We start from the raw sequence: 22,341 nt of genomic DNA, 5'->3' as shown, positions 1-22,341 counted from the left end.
CAGGGTTGTTCCGTTTTTGGTCACTAGATGCCCCCATTGTGCCTTTTGACCTTTTGTTTTCCCTTGATCCCCATTATTTGCACCTGTGCCTCGTTTCCCCTGATTGTATTTAAACCCTTTGTTTTCCTCAGTCCTTTGCGCTGTGTTTGTATGTTAGCACCCAGCCCTAGTACTCTGTGAACTCTTGTTGATCCCGTTGGACTCTCTTGTGGAATTCTGTTTTTTGTTCTTGTTTGTTTTTTTGGAGTATTTTTATAGGCTTTTTGTGCTTTACCTTCCACCTTGTGGATTTACCTTTTTGTCTTGGAGGATTACCTTTGTTCTTGTGGAATTCCTTTTGAGGTTGTGGAGTTACATGTTTTCCTGAAGAACTTCACTTTTTACTTCATTAAATACACCATCTGAAGTACTGCTGTGTCTGCCTCATCTTCTGGGTTCTGCCAACTATTCGTGGCTCAGTTGGTTAAGTGACTGTTTCTCACTCCGGAGACCCGGGTTCGTAACCGGGTCCTGACAGCGGTTGTCTTTAATGTTTTGTACACTCAGTGTAAGCCTCAATAGAGAAATCTGTACACAAATGTTCACAGACAAAATGTAACAATCAGTAACAATCATCATTCATTGTGATGTGACAACAGTATTCAAAAGGCACTCGCACATCTGAGCAATCTTTTTTTGCAGGTGCATGGCAACAATTGAACAAGATGAATGAAAAAGGAAACCGCACACTGCTCTTGATAGTATCACTGATATTTAATAAGCTTACGTATCAGCCACACGGCCTTTGTCAGAGCTCTTGTGATTACAAAAAATGTGCACCCTTGTGTAGACCTGGTCCCACCCACATCCGTTCTACACATCGAAGGGGGTTGGAGGCAAAGGAAAAACAAATAAGTGCTACCAAATATAACAACATGCATTTCATAAATATTACAAAAGTGCATAAATAAGGTGTATTGAACATGTCTGTAAAATCTCAATGAGGACATAGTAAGTTTTCATTAGTCACTGGGTACATCGTTCGAAAAACGTCAGAATAATCTACAAGAGACACATATTTCCTGTTCAAATCCACAACATAACATACATAGGCATTTCATCATTAAGACCTTTAGGAAATAATGTCTAGAGGGTGAAAATCCCCAAACATTGTCTTTTACTCAGAGTATTATTAATATCTCCTCCCCCTGTCTGATATCTTAACTTTCTCTATGCCACAAAATCTAAAGGTGGAAATGTCATGCTTCAGGTCATTGAAATGTACAGCGACTGGATAATCCCTGTCGTTTCTCCTGATATAACTTTTATTTTCACTTCAATTCTCTGTTTGAGAGAGCGGGTGGTTTTACCGACATAACAAAAGCTCTGACGAAGGCCGTGTGGCCGATACGTAAGCTTATTAAATATTGGTGATACTATCAAGGGTGATGTGACAGCAGTAAAAACACATATTGCAGAATTTGGTATTTCTAAGATTTAAAAAAATATTTTATACTGTAGGTATTGAATGATACATTTCTGACATAAATCATTCTTAATCTGCTAGCCCTACTCTGGGCAGACTTGAGAGAGGATAATGTCCATCATGTTCTTGATGATGATAGGAGGTGGGTGGAGGGCATGGGGGAGGTGGTGGGCAAGGGTCATCTCCCAGGCGTCTATCAGTACAACATCCAGACCCTTGAACATAGCCCTGAGCACCCCGTCCAGCTGCACTGAGAACCAGTCACTATTGTACAGGCTCACTTTCGGGTCCAGGGCCTGGAGGTTGGCAGAGCGCAACACCACCAGGGTCCCCGAAGCTCGGTCCAGAAGCCGCACCACCGCCCGCCGAATGTGGCGTAGTCGGCGAATGTATACCTGCACAGGGAAGGTGCTGAAATGGGACCATATGCTGATGAACACCACAGTATTTGACCCACCAGTTAGGCCATCCAGCTCATTAGCTACATAGCGCATCTCACTGGCGATGACAGTGTTGAAGCGGATTGGAGGACCATGACAACGGTATTTCAGCAGGATGTTGTGGGTGCTGTCCACTGCCATGAAGGGCCCCACATTCTTAGGACTGTAAAGGTTGAACTCCTTCAGGTCTGTCACAAAGAGGAAGGGAGACTTGGGAGTTGGACAAACAGAAGAGAGTGTTAGAAAGCACAGTAGAGAGTGAAAGATGCCGCAAGACTCACCTGGTACTAAGGTGTTGAGGTACTCGAACCACTGTCTGACAGTAGAGTCTCCGTACATGTACACCACCTTGCCCTTCAGACACTGAGTGGCAGATGAGATGTTAAACTGGCGCATCACACCACCACCCAGAGCTCGCCATGACCCTTGGAAGTAATATCCGGAAGGAGTGATCCTGGTAGACTCTGTCTTCATGCTGCTTCTCTCCACGTCTGCTTTGTCTGAAAGAGAAAAGCAAGCATCTTGCACCAGCTAGCATCATCACTTTACAGGCAATAGGAGTGCTAGGGCTTTCCCACCTTACATTACTGTAGATGCAGTAGTTGGCTCAAATACTGTCCTGCACACCCAGAAACTCTCCAGAGTTGAAGTAAACAGCCACACAGCGGAGCAGAGCAGTTAGTAGGCTGGTTAACTAGTGTTAAAAAGATAAACACATAGTTGTACTGTGGTATCTCCTTGATTGCCTACCTTTTTTCTCAGGCAGCACAATGACACTGTCAGACCCTGAAGGATGAATGGGAACTTTGATGTTTACACCACTGAGAAAAAGTGGAGAAAGAATCATATTTCAATGTTAAATAAACACATTTCAGCAAGAAATCTGATACATTGGAAACAAAGTCTGAGAATACATTTCACACACTTTTAAACTCATTCACTTGCATACTGTAAAACTCACTAACCTTTGAAAGAGCAATGCCTCCTTGTTCACGAGCAGATGGTTCACATAGGGTCCCCTGGCATGGTTGATCCGTGTGTCACAGCTCAGCAGCTTGGGCTTGTAGCAGTACCAGGGCTCCCCTGTGTGAGGGTCTGTGTAATTGCACAACGGCTTCTGGTTTGTCGGCAGACACAGGTTACACACAGTTGTCTGGGACAGTTTTCCAGAGCGGAACAGACTCTGAAAGGGAATCCGGTCGGGCCGTTCCTCTCGTATCCGTCGTAGAACATGAATTGCCTCACTAGGATGGACCAGTGTCACCTCCACCTGTGCAGACCCCTGCCATAGTAACGGGAAAATGGCAGAGTAGGTCCCATTCCTGTGGTCCAGCACCTGTCCGGCAACGCCTGCCCCCAATGTGGAGGAATGCAGCCGGGCCAGCAAGAAGTCTCCACCATAGCTTTTGGGACGCCCCTGGAAGTCATGCATATGGACCAGAGCCTCCAACTGGTTCCCCACGTGCCACTCTCTCCTGCCCCCTGCTGGCAGGATCACAAAAAGGCTGTGTGCAGGGTCACTGGTCTGGTTCAGGGACACATTCACAGAATGGGCCTGAGGCTGTGGCCAGGCGATGGACTCTAGGAGGTCACGCTCCTCCAGAGCCTCCTCCGGTGAGGGCTCCTGGCTACAGTAGCTCTGGTTGCGGTCCAGAGGAGAAGGGCCCTCTGGGAGCAAAGATGAGTGGATGTTGCTTTGGTGCTGGTAGAACATTGACACTGCTTGGCAGTTGAGCTTCTGCTGAGTAAAGAGGAGAGGTCACTAACAGGCATGCTACACTGGACACTAGCTTTTGTAGAGCGTGTGACGCTTCCATTAATTTTAATAAAACCTGGACATAAGCAGCATAGCTCTGTGAGAGGCTTGCGCTGTTCAGTGTAAAATGACTCTCTGGTACTATTTTCAAGAATTTGATGCATGACTCACACCCAAGAACACTTGATAAAGTTGGCTTGCATTCTGCTGATGCTGGCAAAATCTATGCATCAAATGTAGCATCTAAAAACCTACTGTTTTCGTGACGCCCTTCCTGCTCTTAGCAATGTGGGTGTATTTACATACACTAGCTTTGCTTTCAATTGTATTGGGTTGTAAAAAAACATTAAATCCATTTCAACTTACTGTGCCGATGGGTAGGACTGTTGGTCATTATGAAGGCTGACTTTGAGTAAAAAATAGCTAAAGGATCGTAATTACAGATTTTCCAAATGTGGGTCTGTTGTCAACCGACTTCCTCTGCTTAACTCAGGTCAAAATAAAAGTCCTTCACGTGTGCCATATGTGGACAGAGAGGAAGTGGGTCTACAACAGACCCACATTTGGAAAGTCTGTTTAATAATACGATTCTTCAGATATTTTGTCTCAAATTCCAAACTTCATAATGACCAACATTCCTGCCACCCAGCACAATAAGTTGAAAAGGAATTGTATTTAACTTAATTAAGGCAACGCAGTGGACTGTTTTTGTGCCACCCAATATAATTAAAAGCGACACTAGTGTATGTAAATACACCCACGTTGATAAGAGCAGCTAGAGACGCCCCAGTGTAGCTCCCCTGATGAGGGGGAGAGGGTGATAGAATTCATGTGAGATTGGTTCGTATTAGGCCAGATGGATTTACCCTACCTCCAGAATGTTAATGTTGCTGAACAGGAAGAAGAGGCCTGACAGGGCCAGCAGGAAGAAGATGCATATATATCTGGACAGGCTCCTCCACATGGTGTCCATTCTCTGTCAGTCAGCCTGATATTGACACAAAGAAGCTGGTAAGGGACCGATAATAATTGTATTTAATTCTGCTCAGCCATTTTCTTTGACCAATTTAAATTGTAAAAAATAGTTTTAAAATGTAACATTTTCTTTCTTATAGCTCTCAGATATAGGACAGAAACAAAGACCTTTCTTCTGAAACTCGTCAGTCTATTCTTGTTCTGAGAAATGTGTACAACTCCCTTCACTGAGCAGTGCAAACGGGCTCTAATCAGAATAGAAAGAGGAGTGGGAGGTTTCAGCCTTATCCTAAAATGTATTAAATTATTTTTTTCCCTCATCAATCTACACATAATACCCCGTAATGACAAAACAAAAACAAGTTTTTAGAAATTTTTGCAAATGTATAAAAAAAAATGAAATATCACATTTACAGAAGTGCTCAGACCCTTTACTTTGTACTTTCTTGAAGAACCTTTGGCACCGATTACAGCCTTGAGTCTTCTTGGGTATAATGCTACAAGCGTGGCACACCTGTATTTGGGGAGTTTCTCCCATTTTTCTCTGCAGGTCCTCTCAAGTTCTGTCAGGTTGGATGGGGAGAGTCGCAGCACAGCTATTTTCAGATCTCTCCAGAGATGTTTGATCAGGTTCAAGTCTAGGCTCTGCCTGTGCCACTCATCCTGACTAGTCTCCCAGTCACTCCTGCGTTGCCCTGGCTGTGTGCTTAGGGTCGTTGTCCTGTTGGAAGGTGAACCTTTGCCCCAGTCTGAGGTCCTGAGCGCTCTGGAGCAGGTTTTAATCAAGGATCTTTCCCTCGATCCTGACTAGTCTCCCAGTCCCTGCCGCTAACAAACATCCCCACAGCATGATGATGCAACCAAGATGCTTCACCATAAGGATGGTGTCATTCCTTTTGGTGCCTTTTGGCAAATTACAAACGGACTGTCATGTGCCTTTAACTGAGGAATGAATTCCATCTGGCCACTCTACCATAAAGGCCTGATTGGTGGAGTGCTGCAAGATGGTTGTCCTTCTGGAAGTTTCTCCCATAACCAGAGGCAGCCAGCTCCAGGAAGAATTTTGGTGGTTCCAAACTTCTTCCATTTAAGACTGATGGAGGCCACTGCCTCAACACAACACAATCCTGTATCTGAGCTCAACGAACAATTCCTTTGACCTCATGGCTAGGTTTTTGCTCTGACATGCCCTGTCAACTGTGGGACTTATATAGACAGGTGTGTGCCTTTAAAATCATGTCCAATCACATGAATTTGCCACAGGTTGACTCCAATCAAGTTGTAGAAACATCTCAAGGATGATCAATGAAAGGAGGCACCTGAGCTCAATTTTGAGTCTCACATAAAGGGTCTGAATACTTATGTATATAAGGTATTTCTGTGTTGTATGTTTAAAACATTTGCAAACATTTCTAAAAACCTCTTTTCACATGATGGGTTATTGTGTGTAGATTGATGAATAAAAAGAATGAGAGAAAGAGAGGGATAGAGGTGTCATGTCTGTGCTGTCTTTCTCTTCCATATCCATATTGTGATGCAAATCTTCCCCCATTCAATACAATACATTCACATAGGCATAAACTCTGTGACCCATCTTTTCCCATTCAATGTAATGCCAAACATCCACCCCGTGACACACCTCTTTTTCCATCGACTGCAATGTACTGAGAAAAACGTCAACCCTGTGACACTCATCTTTTCCTATTGACTGCAATGTATTGCGAAAAACAGTGACATTTATGTTTTTTCAAAACAGTTTCAGAATGCCGCCATCAGGCTGATAATGGGCTGTCTCAGTCCACTTCATCCGCCCTTGTCATCCTTACACATCTGCTGTGGAAGATGGGAGAGCTACAGCAGTGTTTGTCAGACCAAGAATCTAAAATAACCTAAAATCGGTCTTCTCACGACAACGTCTGAATCGTGCGAACTGAAATCCATACTCGCACGAACACAATGGTGTTCTCTGTTTTGCTCTATGACCACCACAAGCGTCACAGGACTTGTCTGAAGCCAGTACCGCAGATATGCTAACGTCTGTCTGTAGCGTCCAAGCTGTTTGGGCTACACACTAATATTTTTATATTTTTATATTTTATTTAACCTTTATTTGACTAGGCAAGTCAGTTAAGAACAAATTCTTATTTACAATGATGGCCTACCCCAGCCAAACCCTGACCCTGACCCGGACGATGCTGGGCCAATTGTGCGCCACCCTATTGGATTCCCAATCACAGTCGGTTGTGATACAGCTTGGAATCTAACCCGAGTCTGTAGTGACTCCTCTAGCACTGAGATGCAGTGCCTTAGACCGCTGCCCACTTGACAGCCCTCCATCGAAAGTTGAGACTCTCACGAACATGTCTGTTTTTCTCTAGGATGCCCACAAGCCTCAGAATTCTCCTCTGAAGGTAGCCTGGTACCAGTTTAAAATGTTTTATGGAAGTACAGTGCATTTGGTAAGTATTCAGACCCCTTGACTTTTTCAAAATGTTGTTACGTTACAGCTTTATTCTAAAATTGATAAAATGATTGTTTTCCCTCATAAATCTATACACAATAACCCATAATGACAAAGCAAAAACAGGTTTTAAGAAATATTTGCTAATGTATTAAATAGGTATTCAGACCCTTTTTTACATAAATATTCTGAACCTTTGCTATGAGACTCAACATTGAGTTCAGGTGCATCCTGTTTCCATTGATCTGTCATACCCTGATCTGTTTCACCTGTCTTTGTGCTTGTCTCCACCCCCCACCAGGTGTCTCCCATCTCTCCTCATTATCTCCTGTGTAATTATACCTGTATTCTCTGTTTGTCTGTTGCCAGTTTGTTTTATTTGTCAAGCCTACCAGCGTTTTCCCCCTTGCTCCTGTCTGTTTTTTATTCCTGTTTACTAGTTTTCCATTATGCCTGCCCTGACCCTGAGCCTGCATGCCGTCCTGTACCTTGTCCCACCACTCTGGATTACTGACTTCTGCCTGCCGTTGACCTGTCGTTTTGCCTGCTCCCTGTTCTACTAATAAACTTTTGTTACTTTGACACTGTCTGCATCTGGGTTCTTCCCTAAAACGTGATAGTACGAACTGGGCATGACCGACACAGCAGATTCAGACCAGCTCCACAATGCTGTCTCTCTGCCACCATTGGACGACACAAGGAGTTACTGCAATGTCTTATGGAGGGACTCCATACCCTGGCAGAACGCCATGCCCAGGTATTCGAGACTTTGCTGGAGCAATTCTGCGGATTCCTCACTGGGCAGCGGTGAGGAATCAGCTGTAATCAGCTGTAATCTCCCAGCCTTCCCCAGTGTCCCAAGAACCCCTCTTACCTCCTCCGGAGTGCTACACTGGATATTCTGGAACCTGCCGGGCTTTTCTCTCCCAGGGCTCTCTCATTTTCAAGCTGCAGCCTTCTTCGTTCCCCTCGGACCGCTCAAAGATAGCGTCCATCATAACGCTGATGTCCGGGAGGGCACTCACCTGGGCTACGGCGGTGCAGGAGCAACTGTCCTCCGTCTTTCTCAATCTAGATTTGTTTGTGGCAGAAATTGTGAAGGTGTTTGATTCTCCGTTGTCCGGGAGAGAGGCTGCTTTTAAGCTGCTCCAGCTACGTCAAGACTCCCATAGTGTGGCAGACTACACAGTGGATTTTTGCACGTGGCAGCTGAGTGTTTCTGGAACCCGGAAGCATTGTTCGACATGTTCCTTCACAGATTATCGGAGGTGGTCAAAGATGAGCTTGCAGCCCGGGAGCTGCCCATTGACCTGGACTCCCTCATAGCCTTAATCGTCCGGATCGATGGGCTGCTTCGAGATCGTAGGAAGGAGAGGGAATTTGTGCCCTGTTGCCTGCATTCACCCTCGATTCCCACCTCGCCTCCAAAGAATCCCGGAGACAGCTGACGTCTACAAGTCTGAGAGAACCCGACGTCACCCGAGATCTCTTGGGAATCACCGAGTGCTGCCGACTCCTTCAATCTAGCCCTGGGCAGGGCTAGATTGACTCCGGCTGAGCCTTTACGCCAACTCCACACCCAGAGCTGTCTTTATTGTGGAGCTATGGGTCAGTTCCTGGATGGGAGACCAGATGCTGCTGGAAGTGGTGTTGGAGGGCCAGTAGGAGGCACTCTTTCCTCTGGTCTAAAAAAATATCCCAATGCCCCAGGGCAGTGATTGGGGACACTGCCCTGTGTAGGGTGCCGTCTTTTGCATGGGGTGTTAAAACGGGTGTCCTGACTCTCTGAGGTCATTAAAGATCCCATGGCACTTATCGTAAGAGTAGGGGTGTTAACCCCGGTGTCCTGACTAAATGCCCAATCTGGCCCTCAAACCTTCACGGTCACCTAATAATCCCCAGTTTAAATTGGCTCATTCATCCCCCTCCTCTCCCCTGTAACTATTCCCCAGGTTGTTGCTGCAAATGAGAACATGTTCTCAGTCAACTTACCTGGTAAAATAACAAATAAATAAAATGGGACATTTTGTAGCTACCTGCCCATTAAAAAACCAGGCTCATCAAGAAGGGGCGAGTACTCTGGTGGGCCTTATTCCTCTCCCCTTACTCGCACCCCTTTCCATGCCATCCTGCTGTATGGGAACCAGTCAAAATCTTTCCGTGTACTCATAAATTCTAGGGCCGATGTGAGTTTTTGGGACACTACCCTGGCATCCGAAATGGACCTCCCACTCAGCCTCTCTCCATTCCCATGGACGTTAGAGTGCTGGACAGGCGCTCTATAGGCCGGGTCACTAACTATACCACTCTCATCAACCTACGAGTGTCAGGGAACCACAGCGAGGCAATCCAATTTATGCTGATTAAGACGCATCAGGTTCCTGAGGTATTGGGATTCTCTTGGCTCGAGCGGCACAATCCAATCATAGACTGGACTTCTGGTGCTATTATGGGCTGGAGCCCGTTCTGCACGCTCGTTGGGTCGTCGGGCCTGCCTGTCGTCCGGGTTCCACCCCCAGTCTAACGGCCAGTTGGAGCGAGCCAACCAAGACTTGGAAACGACTCTTCGCTGCCTGGTCTCCACCAACCCCACCACCTGGAGCCAGCAACTAGTGTGGGTCGAATACTCCCGCGACACCCTTCCTTGCTCTGCCATAGGTCTCTCGCCCTTTGAGTGTTCCCTGGGCTATCAGCCCCCACTCTTCCCTGAGCAAGAGGAAGACGTTGGCATACCTTCAGCCCAAGTGTTTGTCCACCGCTGTCATCGTACCTGTAAGAGAGATCCCGATCGGCCCTTCTTAAGACCACCTCCAGGTATCGATGACAAGTGGACTGCCACCGGACCCGACTCCCTTGCTATCGATGAAAGTGGAACGCCACCGGACCCCGGCTCCCCAGTATCAGAAGGTATGGCTGTCCTGCAAACGTTCTCCCCGGTTCATCCCCACAGTTCATCTGCCCTTTCCCCATCTCCAAGGTCATTAGCCCCTCTGCTGTTCATCTCCTGTTGTTCCGTACCCTCCATATACATTCCACTTTTCATGTGCCAAATATCAAACCCATGTCTCACAACCCTTTGTGTACATACCCCAACCAGAAGCCATGGATTACAGGCAACATTCACACTGAGCTAAAGGGTAGAGCGGCCGCTTTCAAGGAGTGGGACTCTAACCCATAAGCTTATAAGAAATCCCGCTATACCCTCCGATGAACCATCATCCAGGCAAAGCGTCAATAAAGGACTAAGATTGAATCGTACTACACCGGATTCGATGCTCGTCGGATGTGGAAGGACTTGCAAAATATTACAGACGACAAAGAGAAGCACAGCCAAGAGCTGCCCAGTGACACAAGAATACCAAACGAGCGAAATAACCTCTATGCTCGCTTCGAGGTAAGTAATACTGAAACATGCATGAGAGCATCAGCTGTTCTGGACCACTGTGTGATCACGCTCTCCGCAGCTGATGTAAGACCTTTAAACAGGTCAACATTCACAAGGTCGCAGGGCCAGACATATTACCAGGAGGTGTACTCTGAGCATGCGCTGACCAACTGGCAAGTTTCTTCACTGACATTTTCAACCTCTCCCTGTCTGACTCTATAATACCAAAATGTTTCAAGCAGGCCACCATAGTCCCTGTGCCCAACAATACTGAGGTAACCTGCCTAAATGATTATCGACCCGTAGCACTAACGTCTGTAGCCATGAATTGCTTTGAAAGGCTGGTCATGGCTCACATCAACACCATTATCCCAGAAACCCTAGACCCACTCCAATTTGCATACGACCCCAACAGATCCACAGATGATGCCATCTCTATTGCACTCTCTATGTGAGAATGCTATTCATTGATTACAGCTCAGCATTCAACACATTTACATTTACATTTAAGTCATTTAGCAGACGCTCTTATCCAGAGCGACTTACAAATTGGTGCATTCACCTTATGACATCCAGTGGAACAGCCACTTTACAATAGTGCATCTAAATCTTTTAAGGAGTGGGGGGTGAGAAGGAATACTTTATCCTATCCTAGGTATTCCTTAAAGAGGTGGGGTTTCAGGTGTCTCCGGAAGGTGGTGATTGACTCCGCTGTCCTGGCGTCGTGAGGGAGTTTGTTCCACCATTGGGGGGCCAGAGCAGCGAACAGTTTTGACTGGGCTGAGCGGGAACTGTACTTCCTCAGTGGTAGGGAGGCGAGCAGGCCAGAGGTGGATGAACGCAGTGCCCTTGTTTGGGTGTAGGGCCTGATCAGAGCCTGGAGGTACTGAGGTGCCGTTCCCCTCACAGCTCCGTAGGCAAGCACCATGGTCTTGTAGCGGATGTGAGCTTCAACTGGAAGCCAGTGGAGAGAGCGGAGGAGCGGGGTGACGTGAGAGAACTTGGGAAGGTTGAACACCAGACGGGCTGCGGCGTTCTGGATGAGTTGTAGGGGTTTAATGGCACACTGAAACACTGTCATAAATCCACGATAATTGAACATTTCAATAAGCATTTATCTATGGCTGGCCATGCTTTCCACCTGGCTACCCCTATCCCGGTCAACTGGCTTGCACCCCCCACAGCAACTTGCCCAAGCCTCCCCCATTTCTCCTTCACCCAAATCCAGATAGCTGATGTTCTGAAAGAGCTGCAAAATCTGGACCCCTACAAATCAGCCGGGCTAGACAATCTGGACCTTCTCTTTCTAAAATTATCTGCTCAAATTGTTGCAACCATTACTAGCCTGTTTGACCTCTCTTTCATATCATCTGAGATCCCCAAAGATTGGAACGCTGCCGCAGTCATCCCCCAAAGAGGGTGACACTCTAGACCCAAACTGCTACAGACCTATATCTATCCTACCCTGCCTTTCTAAGGTCTTCGAAAGCCAAGTTAACTAACAGATCACCAACCATTTCGAATCCCACCATACCTTCTCCTCTATGCAATCTGGCTTACGAGCTGGTCATGGGTGCACCTCAGCCACGCGCAAGGTCCTAAACGATATCATAACCGCCATCTTTAAGAGACATTACTGTGCAGCCGCATTCATAGACCTGGCTAAGGATTTTGACTCTGTCAATCACAACATTCTCATTGGCAGATTCAACAGCCTTGGTTTCTTAAATGATTGCCTCACCTTGTTCACCAACTACTTCTCTGATAGAGTTCAGTATGTCAAATCGGAGGGCCTGTTGTCCGGACCTCTGGCAGTCTTTATGGGGGTGCCACAGGGTTAAATTCTCGGGCCAACTCTCTTCTCTGTATACATCAATGATGTCGTTCTTGCTGCTGGTGATTCTCTGATCCACCTCTATGCAGACGACACCATTCTGTATACTTTTGCCCCTGAATGTTTTAAAGTAGTTTTGGATACGAGTGATGGACATATGGCTTACATATTCCAACCTGAGGATTCTACTGTTAAGATTTTCACAGACAGCGGACCCAAACCCCTTTATCATGCAAAACCCAGGAGTTTTTCTCCTGCGCTGCGTATGAGAGAATGGCTTAAGATAAGGCTAGTGCTCTGTCAAATTGAACAGGCCCTGAGTGGTACAAACATGCCTTGCTTTGCATTGGAAGAGGTTGTGTGCGGGTGCAGTGATTTGAAAGCCATAAGGATCTCTTCAATGGCGTATAGACATTCGGTAACGATAGACATTCGGTAACGGTGAACCCTCATCGCTGTAACCTTGTTCATATTTTTTGCCGAAAACACCCCTTAACTTGGATATACGTACCAAGTCCCCCACTATGAATTTAAAATCAATTTTTTTCTTACGGGGAACAGACCATATAGATTTTTAAAGACTTGAAAAGAGTTTTCAGAAGAGACCTCAGAGGGCTTCATCCGTATACTCTTATGGTAGCTGTTGTTGTACCCCTTAACTAAATCTTGAACTATATCAATATATCTATGCATGTTGTGAGCTGTAAAATATCGCCACATCCCAGTAGCAAAATGTACTATATTGTGCTTCTTCATAAGTTTCTGAAAAGTCTTATTAAAAAAGTATTTTCTGCCATCAGTCTGCACTTTCTTGGGGGCTCCTCCTTCCTTTAAGATAGAGTCTAAGGCCCGGGTCACCTCTGCCCCGCTCTTATTTTTTAAGACCCTTACAAATGCTATTTTAGAGAAAATATCTATAACCGTTAGCATGTAGCGATTTCCATCATTTTTATCTGCAAGGGCCTGCATGTCACATAGATCCGCCTGAAATTGGGACAAGGGATGAGTAGAAAAAACTCTATTTCTTGGAAATTTTCGTACAGGTTTATGTAGAGTATTAAGCATCCTGCTCTGCTAACCACTCATTCAGTTGAGCAGTGCTTAACCGGCTACTTGTTTCTTCGGCTATAGCTCTCTGTAAACGCTCCTTACCCCCATAAGACCCGGGGTTAGAGGGGGTATAATAAATGTTTTTCAACGTCTGCTCCGCCATCCTTCTTGCCTCTCTGAGGTACAATAACTTTAATGAACCCCTTTCAAATAACTAAAACATTTCATTTTCATTTCAATTTTTTTTGATGTTGCAAACATCAAGTTTTAAGTACACAGACAATTCAGGATTCGTTGCAGGATACTTGTACCCGTTTCTCAACGATGCCAGCATGCGACACCTTGTATATTTGGTTTAGATTTACAGGCTTCTGTCGCTGAACTTTTAAAACACACACTGTCACGCCTTGGTCATTGTATTTTGTGTTTTTGTTATATGTTTGGGTAGGCCAGGGTGTGACATGGGTTTATATGTTGTTTTCGTATTGGGGTTTGTATTATTTGGGATCGCGACTGATTAGGGGTGTTGTTAGGCTTGGCTGCCTGAGGCGATTCTCAATCAGAGTCAGGTGCTTATCGTTGTCTCTGATTGGGAACCGTATTTATGGAGCCATAGTTTCGCTTTGTATTTCGTGGGTGATTGTTCCTGTCTCTGTGTTGTGGTCACCAGATAGGCTGTAATTGGTTTCACGTTCCGTTTGTTGTTTTTGTATTTAGTTATTTAATGTATCGTTTAGTTTTCTTCATTAAAGATCATGAGTAACAAACACGCTGCATTTCGGTCCGACTCTCTTCCTTCAACAGACGAACGCCGTTACAGAATCACCCACCACTTACGGACCGAGCAGTGTGTATACTGGCAGGAGCGAAAGGAGGACGTTATGGACGGTAGAGGCATGGAGTATACGACGTGGGAAGAAATCGACAGGTGGGCGGCCGACCCAGAGAGAGTGCAGGAGCCCGCCTGTGATTCGCTTCAGCAGTGCGAAGAGGGCTATAGGCGGATGGAGTCAAAAAGGAAAACACGACGACGCAGAGCGAAAACCGAAAGTAACCCCCAATTATTTATTGGGGGTTGGCGCAGAGAGAGAGTGGCTGAGTCAGGGTTCAGACCTGAGCCAACTCTCCCTGTTAATCGTGAAGAGCAGTTGCAGTGGGAGAGGCTGCACTACTTGGAGAATTGGACATGGGAGGAGGAATTAGACGGTAAAGGACCCTGGGCTCAGCCTGGAGAATATCGCGCCCCAAGGAAGAAATAGAAGTGGCTAAAGCGGAGAGGCGCTGGTATGAGGAGGCAGCACGGCGACGCGGTTGGAAGCCTGAAAAGCAGCCCCAAAAAATTATTGGGGGGGGCTAGAAGGGAGTATGGTTATGCCAGGTAGGAGACCTGCGCAAACTCCCTGTGCTCACCGTTGGGCTAGAGAGACCGGGCAGGCACCGTGTTATGCTATGGAGCGCACAGTGTTTCCAGTGCGGGTGCATAGCCAGGTGCGGCACATACCAGCCCTTCCTATTGGCCGGGCTAGAGTGGGCATCAAGCCAGGTAAGCTTGGGCAGGCTCGGTGCTCTAGAGCTCCAGTGCGCCTGCACGGTCCGGTCTATCCAGAGCCACCTCCACACACCAGTCCTCCGGTGGCAGCTCCCCGCACCAGGCTTCCTGTGCGTGTCCTCGATCCAGTACCACCAGTTCCAGCACCACGCACCAGGCCTTCAGTGCGCCTCGCCTGTTCAGCGCAGCCAGCGCTTTTCTCCTCTCCTGCGCTGTCGGAGTCTCCCGCCTGTTTAGCGCAGCCAGAGCCTTTCTCCTCTCCTGCGCTGCCGGAGTCTCCCGTCGGCCCAGCGCCGCCAGGGCTCCCAGTCTGCCCAGCCCCGCCAGTGCTCCCAGTTTGCCCAGCGCCGCCAGTGCTCCCAGCCTGCTATTGTTATTTTGTATAGTTTTGTTCAGTGTTGCATTCGTTTAATAAATTAGAATGTACGCTTATCACGCTGCGCCTTGGTCTCCTCCTTATGACGACCCTGACACAGGGGTAACTTTCCAACGGGTCTGGTAGCCCAAGAACACACTATACTCCTTTGTGATAACTCTCAGTTCGGCACACACAACCTTGGGAAAAACCGGCCATTCTTCAAGCCCGTAGTCCACTCCTATAGTCTGGTCTGTATATTCTTCTCCTTCAGCTACCGTATAGAGTTTCACTCTACAAGCCTGGTAATCAAACTGATACCCCCATTGCTGTCCATTAGACATCCTCACTTGATCTTTCATGTGAATGTGAGGGCAGTTCCTTTCCTGCAGTCGAATGACAAAAGCGCCCTCTAGTGGCCTCATGAGTAGAAAGTCATTAATATTCTTCATTTCAAATCCGGTGTTTCTACGTCAAACGGTTTTGTTATATTTCAGTCTTCTGTGATGTAAATAAAGTGTAATATTGGGATGCAAACTCAAAACTGAATACATTTCAAGTCTACAGTATATCTGACCTGGTGCAGGTGTCTAATTTATTTTATGCCCACAACCCTGTGTGAGGTGTATAATTTTGTTTCAAAGTAGGTTTGTATAAGACGACCAAGAAACCCTCTACATGACCCTGATTTAGCCCAGGTTTTAAGAGGGTCTCGAATAAGAGCCATAGTTTCCCCCTGTACATTAAACACACACACACACAATATTGGATCTTTAGTTAGACATATCCTGGATTTCTGTCAAAGTTTTCTGGCCAGATGAAATAATGCATCATCGTCATTATTATGGATCTATCTAAGTAAATGCCATTAGAAAAAAAGCAAGTGTAGGCGTGTCGTTCCATGTGGAATGTTTGACGTGACAGAGTTGAAATCACCAGGTAGGCCAAAACTCCATCCCACCAAAACAGGCTGAATTTTCATGCAGTCTTTTCTAACAGCTCTTACACTAAATCGGCATTATCATTATTTTCACAATTTCGCAGTATTGCTACATCCTCATAGTGTGGGAATATATATAAAACACAGAAAAATCACGTTTTTACTGCACAGGGCCAACCTGTTTTCTTTTTACCCAGGTGTTAGGCTTTAAGGTATCCGGATAGCACTAACTCCAAAATAACTAACTACCAGATTTCTGTCCGGACTATTTCCTCTGGTGGAAGAATTCAATTGTATGAATTGACTTATCAAAATAAAGTTTCATGAAAATGTGTCATTCATTGTCATTATAATATGTTGGTAAATGCTATATAAAAGCAATAAGGCACGCGAGGCGGTGTTGTACTGTACCTCTGCTTTCACCTCGAGTGCCTTATTGCTTAATTAAATAGTTGTGGCTAACGGCATACAATTTGATAAACCTAGTTATAATGAGTGTTATAGAATACTGTTCATCCTTTTGTCATACGCTCCAATGCCACCTGTTAAGAACAACTGCTATTCAGTGGTGTGTTACTTAAGTAAAAATATTTTACTACTTAGTAGTAAAAGTACTACTAAGTACCACTTAGTAGTTTTTGTGGGTATCTGTACTTTACTATTTATATATATTTTTGACTACTTTTGCTTTTACTTCACTACATTATTTAAGAAAATATTCTACTTTTTACATACATTTACCTTGACACCCAAAAGTCCTCTTTACATTTTGAATGCTTAGCAGGACAGGAAAATGGTCCAATTCACACACATATCAACAGAACATCTCTGGTCATCCATACTGCCTCTGAATTGGTGGGCTCATTAAACACACAGGCTTCATTTGTAAATAATGTCTGAATGTTGGAGGTTGCCTCTGGCTATCCGTAAATGTAAAAAACAAATGTAAAAAACATAGAAAATGGTGCCATCTGGTTGGCTTAATGATACATAAGCATGTTTTAAACAAAATACTTTGACTTATACTCAAGTAGAATTTTTACTGGGAGATTTTTTACTTTTACTTGAGTCATTTTCTATTAAGGTATCTTTACCTTAACTCAAGTATGATAATTGGGTACTTTTTCCACCACTGCTGCTATTACACAGGCTGCATGACAACTTATTTCATATGTTGTTACATGCAACATAACGTCTGCATACCAGATGTTATAACAAGGTGTTATGTAATTTACCAACCTCTGTGCCACATTATTACAATGAATGGAATGATGGGTGTCGTAACATGTTATATGCCATTATAGAGTGTTCACAGACACCGGCTTAAGTAAAGTGATGAATTTGAGACGTTATAAAATAGCTACGAAATTGATTATATACCACAGGATGAGTTGAAAGGATCACGTAAGGCCTAGGTGGGTGCAACTTGGCATGATGGTAAAGGCTCATGGGCCATACTTTTTCATGCAATGCCATGTGAATTGGCCACATTGTGGCGCTATAACAAGGGATTGAAGATGCAAACTTTGAAACATCATGCCCCCTGTTTGAGCTAGAGTCCAGAAATTCAGTACAGGGATCCCTCCCCTTACAAGGTCCTCCATGATGTATTTTACCTCATTTAAAAATAATAATCATAAAAAAAATGCTTCTTCTCTTAGTCCAGTAGATAAGCTAGAACATTTTTTTTGATTTGGTATAGAAGTGTGAAAATAGGCGCTGAACAAAACCTGATAGAGTGCCATTTTAGCTAAGCCTTGGTCAGTATGCTGAAAATGCACTCTTTTACATTTTGTGTAATGGCTTCCCCTGTGTTGGGTCTACACAACCTCTAAATAGCTTAAAATGTTTGTATTGGTTTGGGGAACACATTTAATTAACAACTGAATCCATATTGTCTTTGTTTTTACTTTGATGATTGCAACAATGATAAACATGTATTTTACATTGCTGTGCAAATGGGTATTTCCTTACTTTGAAAGTGATGTATTAAATACAAAGTTACCTTTTACACTGTAAAAAAGTTAGGTTCCCTGAAGTCTACTGATTACAATGATATATAATATATGTAACTGGAGTTTCCAGCTGAACAAAAAGGAGAGCAGTCAGGGATAACTTCAATAAAAATATGTTCTGTTTAATTATAAGTTGCAAGAGGGAGATACCTCCAACACAGAAGCAGAGGAAATGTTGAATAGGCCCTGAGAAGAGGCCCTAAGATATTAATGAACAAAAAGGTGAACAATTATCAGTGTCTCCTCAACGAAGTCTGGCAGCAAACTTTAACCAGAACATTCAACACTGGCAGACATTTGATACTGGCAGATAAACAGGACAAAGGTAGGAAGGTCAGTACTTAGTTATAACAGTATATACTTAAATGCAAGAAAATAATGACTCTAATAAATTACAATTACAATATGATATAAAATGCCAAAGAAATGTGTCAAGAAACCTACCCTGTACACATCACTCCAAGTAAATGATGACTGTGGACTTCAGGAACCAGAATAGGGAGCACCCCCCTATCTACAACGACGGGACCACAGTAGAGAAGGTGGAAAGCTTCAAGTTCCTTGGGTTACACATCACTGACAAACTGAAATGGTCCACCCACACAGACAGTGTCTCTTCAACCTGAGGAGGCTGAAAAAAAATGTCTTGGCACCTAAAACCCTCACAAACTATTACAGATGCACAATTGAGAGCATCCTATCGGGCTGTATCATCTTGGTACGGCAACTGCACCGCCGCAACAATAGGGCTCTCCAGAGGGGGGTGCGGTCTGCCCACCGCATTACCGTGGGCAAACTACCTGCCCTCTAAGACACCTACAGCACCCGATGTCACAGGAAGGTCAAAAAGATAATACAACAACCACTGCCTGTTCACCTCACTATCATTCAGAATGTGGGTTCAGTACAGGGGCATCAAAGTTGGGACCGAGAGACGGAAAAACAGCTTTTAACTCAAGGCCATCAGACTGTTAAATAGCCATCAATAGCACGTGGGCAAACTGGAATCACTGGCCACTTAAATAATGTTTACTCCAAGACACCTACAGCACCCGATGTCACAGGAAGGTCAAAAAGTGTGTGTGTGTGTGTGTGTGTGTGTGTGTGTGTGTGTGTGTGTGTGTGTGTGTGTGTGTGTGTGTGTGTGTGTGTGTGTGTGTGTGCAGGTGCATAACTTACAGGTGGGACAAGGGGTCATGACCCCCACCCACCCCAATATTAGAGAAAGGTCAATTTGACCCCCTCAATAATATACCATGATGAATTTGATTGATTTGAAATTATTTTCCTACCATAAAGTGCCAGGCAGCTACTGGTTTTCTGTGGCTTTACATGAAGTTATATGACTGCTACTTTGATATTACACCATAATACCAAAATAACACAAACTCAACCATCCCAACATACTGCCGTCTAACTTCGCCCCTTGACGAAAAACAAGTCTATGTGAGTGTGTGCAATGGTGGTGGAATCCATGTATTCACATGTTGTGTGTCTGTTTTGTGCTTTGAGGATGTCTCTGCCCACATGTGGTCTAAGTACGCCTCAGCTGTTTGATACATTCTGTATATCCCCCCCATGTTCCTGCCATGGTTTTTAAGTGTATGTGTATGTGTGTGTGTACAAGGAAACAACAACACTGACCAATAAACATTTAATTGTAACATCAACTATTTATTTATCTAGGTTTCTTTTTTATAGCTGCCATTGCTACTGTAGCCTGCACATCTACATTTCTTCACAGCTGTCACAAATCCTCTTGTGCCCCAGAAACCTTTTATTTTGTTGTAAAATTCTATTTGCTTCCATTTTGTTTCAATATATTTATGTTATGTTTGTTATTATTAAAACAACAAAATACATTTTGTGAAATATTAGCTTTTGTCTGAAGCTGAAATAGACAGGAAATTGAAACGCTAATTTGACCTAAGCACTAACAAGACTTTTCAGCGTACGAAGGTTTGACACATGCTGGAGTACTGTAGTTTTATTGCAACAAGATCTCATAGTTTCACTTACATATTCGACGTATTATGGAAGCATTAATTCCACATGGTTACACGGTTAAAACAGAAACAACTCAAAGGATTAAGCTTAGGTATTCATGCCGAGTGGTTTAGGTTAGGGATATGGTTTGGGATAAGCTTAAAACAAAATCATTAAAAACAATGCACTGTTTCCATCAAGTATCATCATGTATTCTCATGGCTTGCAAGAGCATTATGAACTGTCGTAGCGCAGTGGTCAGAGCAGCATGCTCTGGTCGGCGCGCTTTGCTTCTGAGCATCAATAGTTGCATGAGTGCTCGGCAAGAGTTAAACAATTTGTGAGCGCCGAAGGCGGCATATATCAACGTTCTCAGGGCCGTTTCAAATGTCCAAAGTCTATTTCTAGTGATCAGCCTGCTTTATTGATCTAATGTACTTCAACAACAGAATTACTCACATTGAACAAAATGAAAATGTTAACCATAATCAGAGACTAAAAAGTGTTGGTTTACAATTACATTGTTTATGCTCTATTCTTACAATAAAAGTGACTCAAATGACACAATTCAGTTACTATTGGGCAAAATACAATCCAAAACACAATCAAAACAAACTGCAAATGCATCCAACAAGTTTGTACAGTCAAAAGCTTGATGTAACTTTGGACTATACTATAAGTGTCAAAAGATTTCAAATGGGGGGACAAGATACATAAAGTGTTTTCATTTCTAAATGGTAAAAGAGATGTATTAAAATACCCTCAAAACACGGGGGGAGGAAACACAAAGACCAGAAGACCATTATTTTTGGCACAAGGTTCATTAGGTTGATTATAATGCCAGCAGGGTGTAGGTCTCTGCAATCAATGAGAAATGGCACTTCATCAATAACCCGTTAAGGAACAGACCAAGCAAAAATTAATGATTGGCTCTTTGCATGTCATTTCTTTACTATAATCCTTGATTCCACATTTACTGTGAAAATATCAATACAATGCAGCCTGTACCAACATATTAAATATGCTCATGTGGTTCCAGTTATAATTGATTAAGTTAGTTAATTGTGCTGTAGTTGCTTACCGTTTATGTATTGTCCCTCTTTGTCCAGAGTAAATTATTTACGAAGTTGATGTCCTGTCCACTGTTATTCGAGGCTGTCTGTCTGAAAAGCATTCATATGTCCTTTACACCCATAGAGGTAGATAGAGAGCGCATTCAGGGCTGTGTCAGTATTGACATTTTGTCCGGCAGTTATTGTCATGCAAATGTCTGCTGGTCTTACGGTAATTGACTGTTAATTAACAAACACGTTCAGCATCTCCAGGCCTCCATGCATACAAGCCGCTGATGTGCACCTAAGGAACATCTACATTTAAAATTCTAATAAAAATATACACCATCACAATATATCCATTATTTATTTTAGGCAGGTCTTAAGAAACATTATTATATGAAGAAAATGTATTTCAGAAGAACAGAATATGAGTCAGTCTACTCCTGTATGTTTTCTGTCTATGCATCCATACCATAGGCTGTAGGCTAGTTCAATTAGCAGACAAGATATGCTTATAAGTTCCATGCCATTATTTTATATTATATGATTTTATAGTAACAATATAATGGAACTTACCTGAAAAAAATATAACAGATTTTTACAACAGTCTTTCTGGGGCAAGTGCACATATGAAGTGGCTATGTTGAGTGTAAAAGTTACCATTTGAAATATGTCCTATATGCTCGATTTTGTGTTATTTGGCTACTTTAGTTGTGAATTATACAAACCTTAGAATGTCTTAGAAATCAAAACATGTATGGGCTACATGATGCGACTATAGGATATTGATTTTAGAATGTCTCAAAAAAAGCTTGTGCTCTCTTCCTTGCCTCAGGCTGTTCTCTCATCAAGTGATCATATTATCACCCTGTCATGGAAATTCTTACACAGGGACACTCGAAGTCTATCTTAAATGAATCATGGTTTATTAGTCAGCACGCTGGAGGGGTTCCAACCAACTCAATTCACCATAATACACATGTCAATCAGGAGCTCTCTAAGCTGAGACTTTGAAACTGAGATATCTTTAGTTTGTTCTCAAAACAAGGTCTGGGTGTACTGCCAATTTTTAGTT

General features: G+C 44.0%; 1 protein-coding gene across 2 annotated transcripts; it reads right to left on the bottom strand.

The window, feature by feature from the left end:
• Positions 1-534: 534 nt before the first annotated feature.
• Positions 535-21,395, bottom strand: LOC123997147 (NXPE family member 3-like). Of its 2 annotated transcripts, none has more exons than XM_046301239.1 (6): positions 21,293-21,395; positions 4,533-4,649; positions 2,871-3,646; positions 2,656-2,726; positions 2,187-2,405; positions 535-2,093 (listed from the first exon to the last, which is right to left on the bottom strand). In XM_046301239.1, the coding sequence occupies exons 2-6, from the start codon at positions 4,632-4,634 to the stop codon at positions 1,549-1,551; spliced, it is 1,713 nt and encodes a 570-aa protein (XP_046157195.1). In that variant the 5' UTR covers positions 4,635-4,649; positions 21,293-21,395; the 3' UTR covers positions 535-1,548. The 2 variants fall into 2 exon arrangements, with proteins under 2 accessions (XP_046157195.1, XP_046157196.1); XM_046301240.1 differs by having other exon boundaries at positions 537-2,093; positions 2,871-3,643.
• Between the last annotated feature and the right edge of the window lie 946 nt (positions 21,396-22,341).

The sequence above is a fragment of the Oncorhynchus gorbuscha genome, linkage group LG15, assembly GCF_021184085.1.
Source record: "Oncorhynchus gorbuscha isolate QuinsamMale2020 ecotype Even-year linkage group LG15, OgorEven_v1.0, whole genome shotgun sequence".
Taxonomy (NCBI): domain Eukaryota; kingdom Metazoa; phylum Chordata; class Actinopteri; order Salmoniformes; family Salmonidae; genus Oncorhynchus; species Oncorhynchus gorbuscha.
This window is presented reverse-complemented; position numbering and strand designations above follow the sequence as displayed.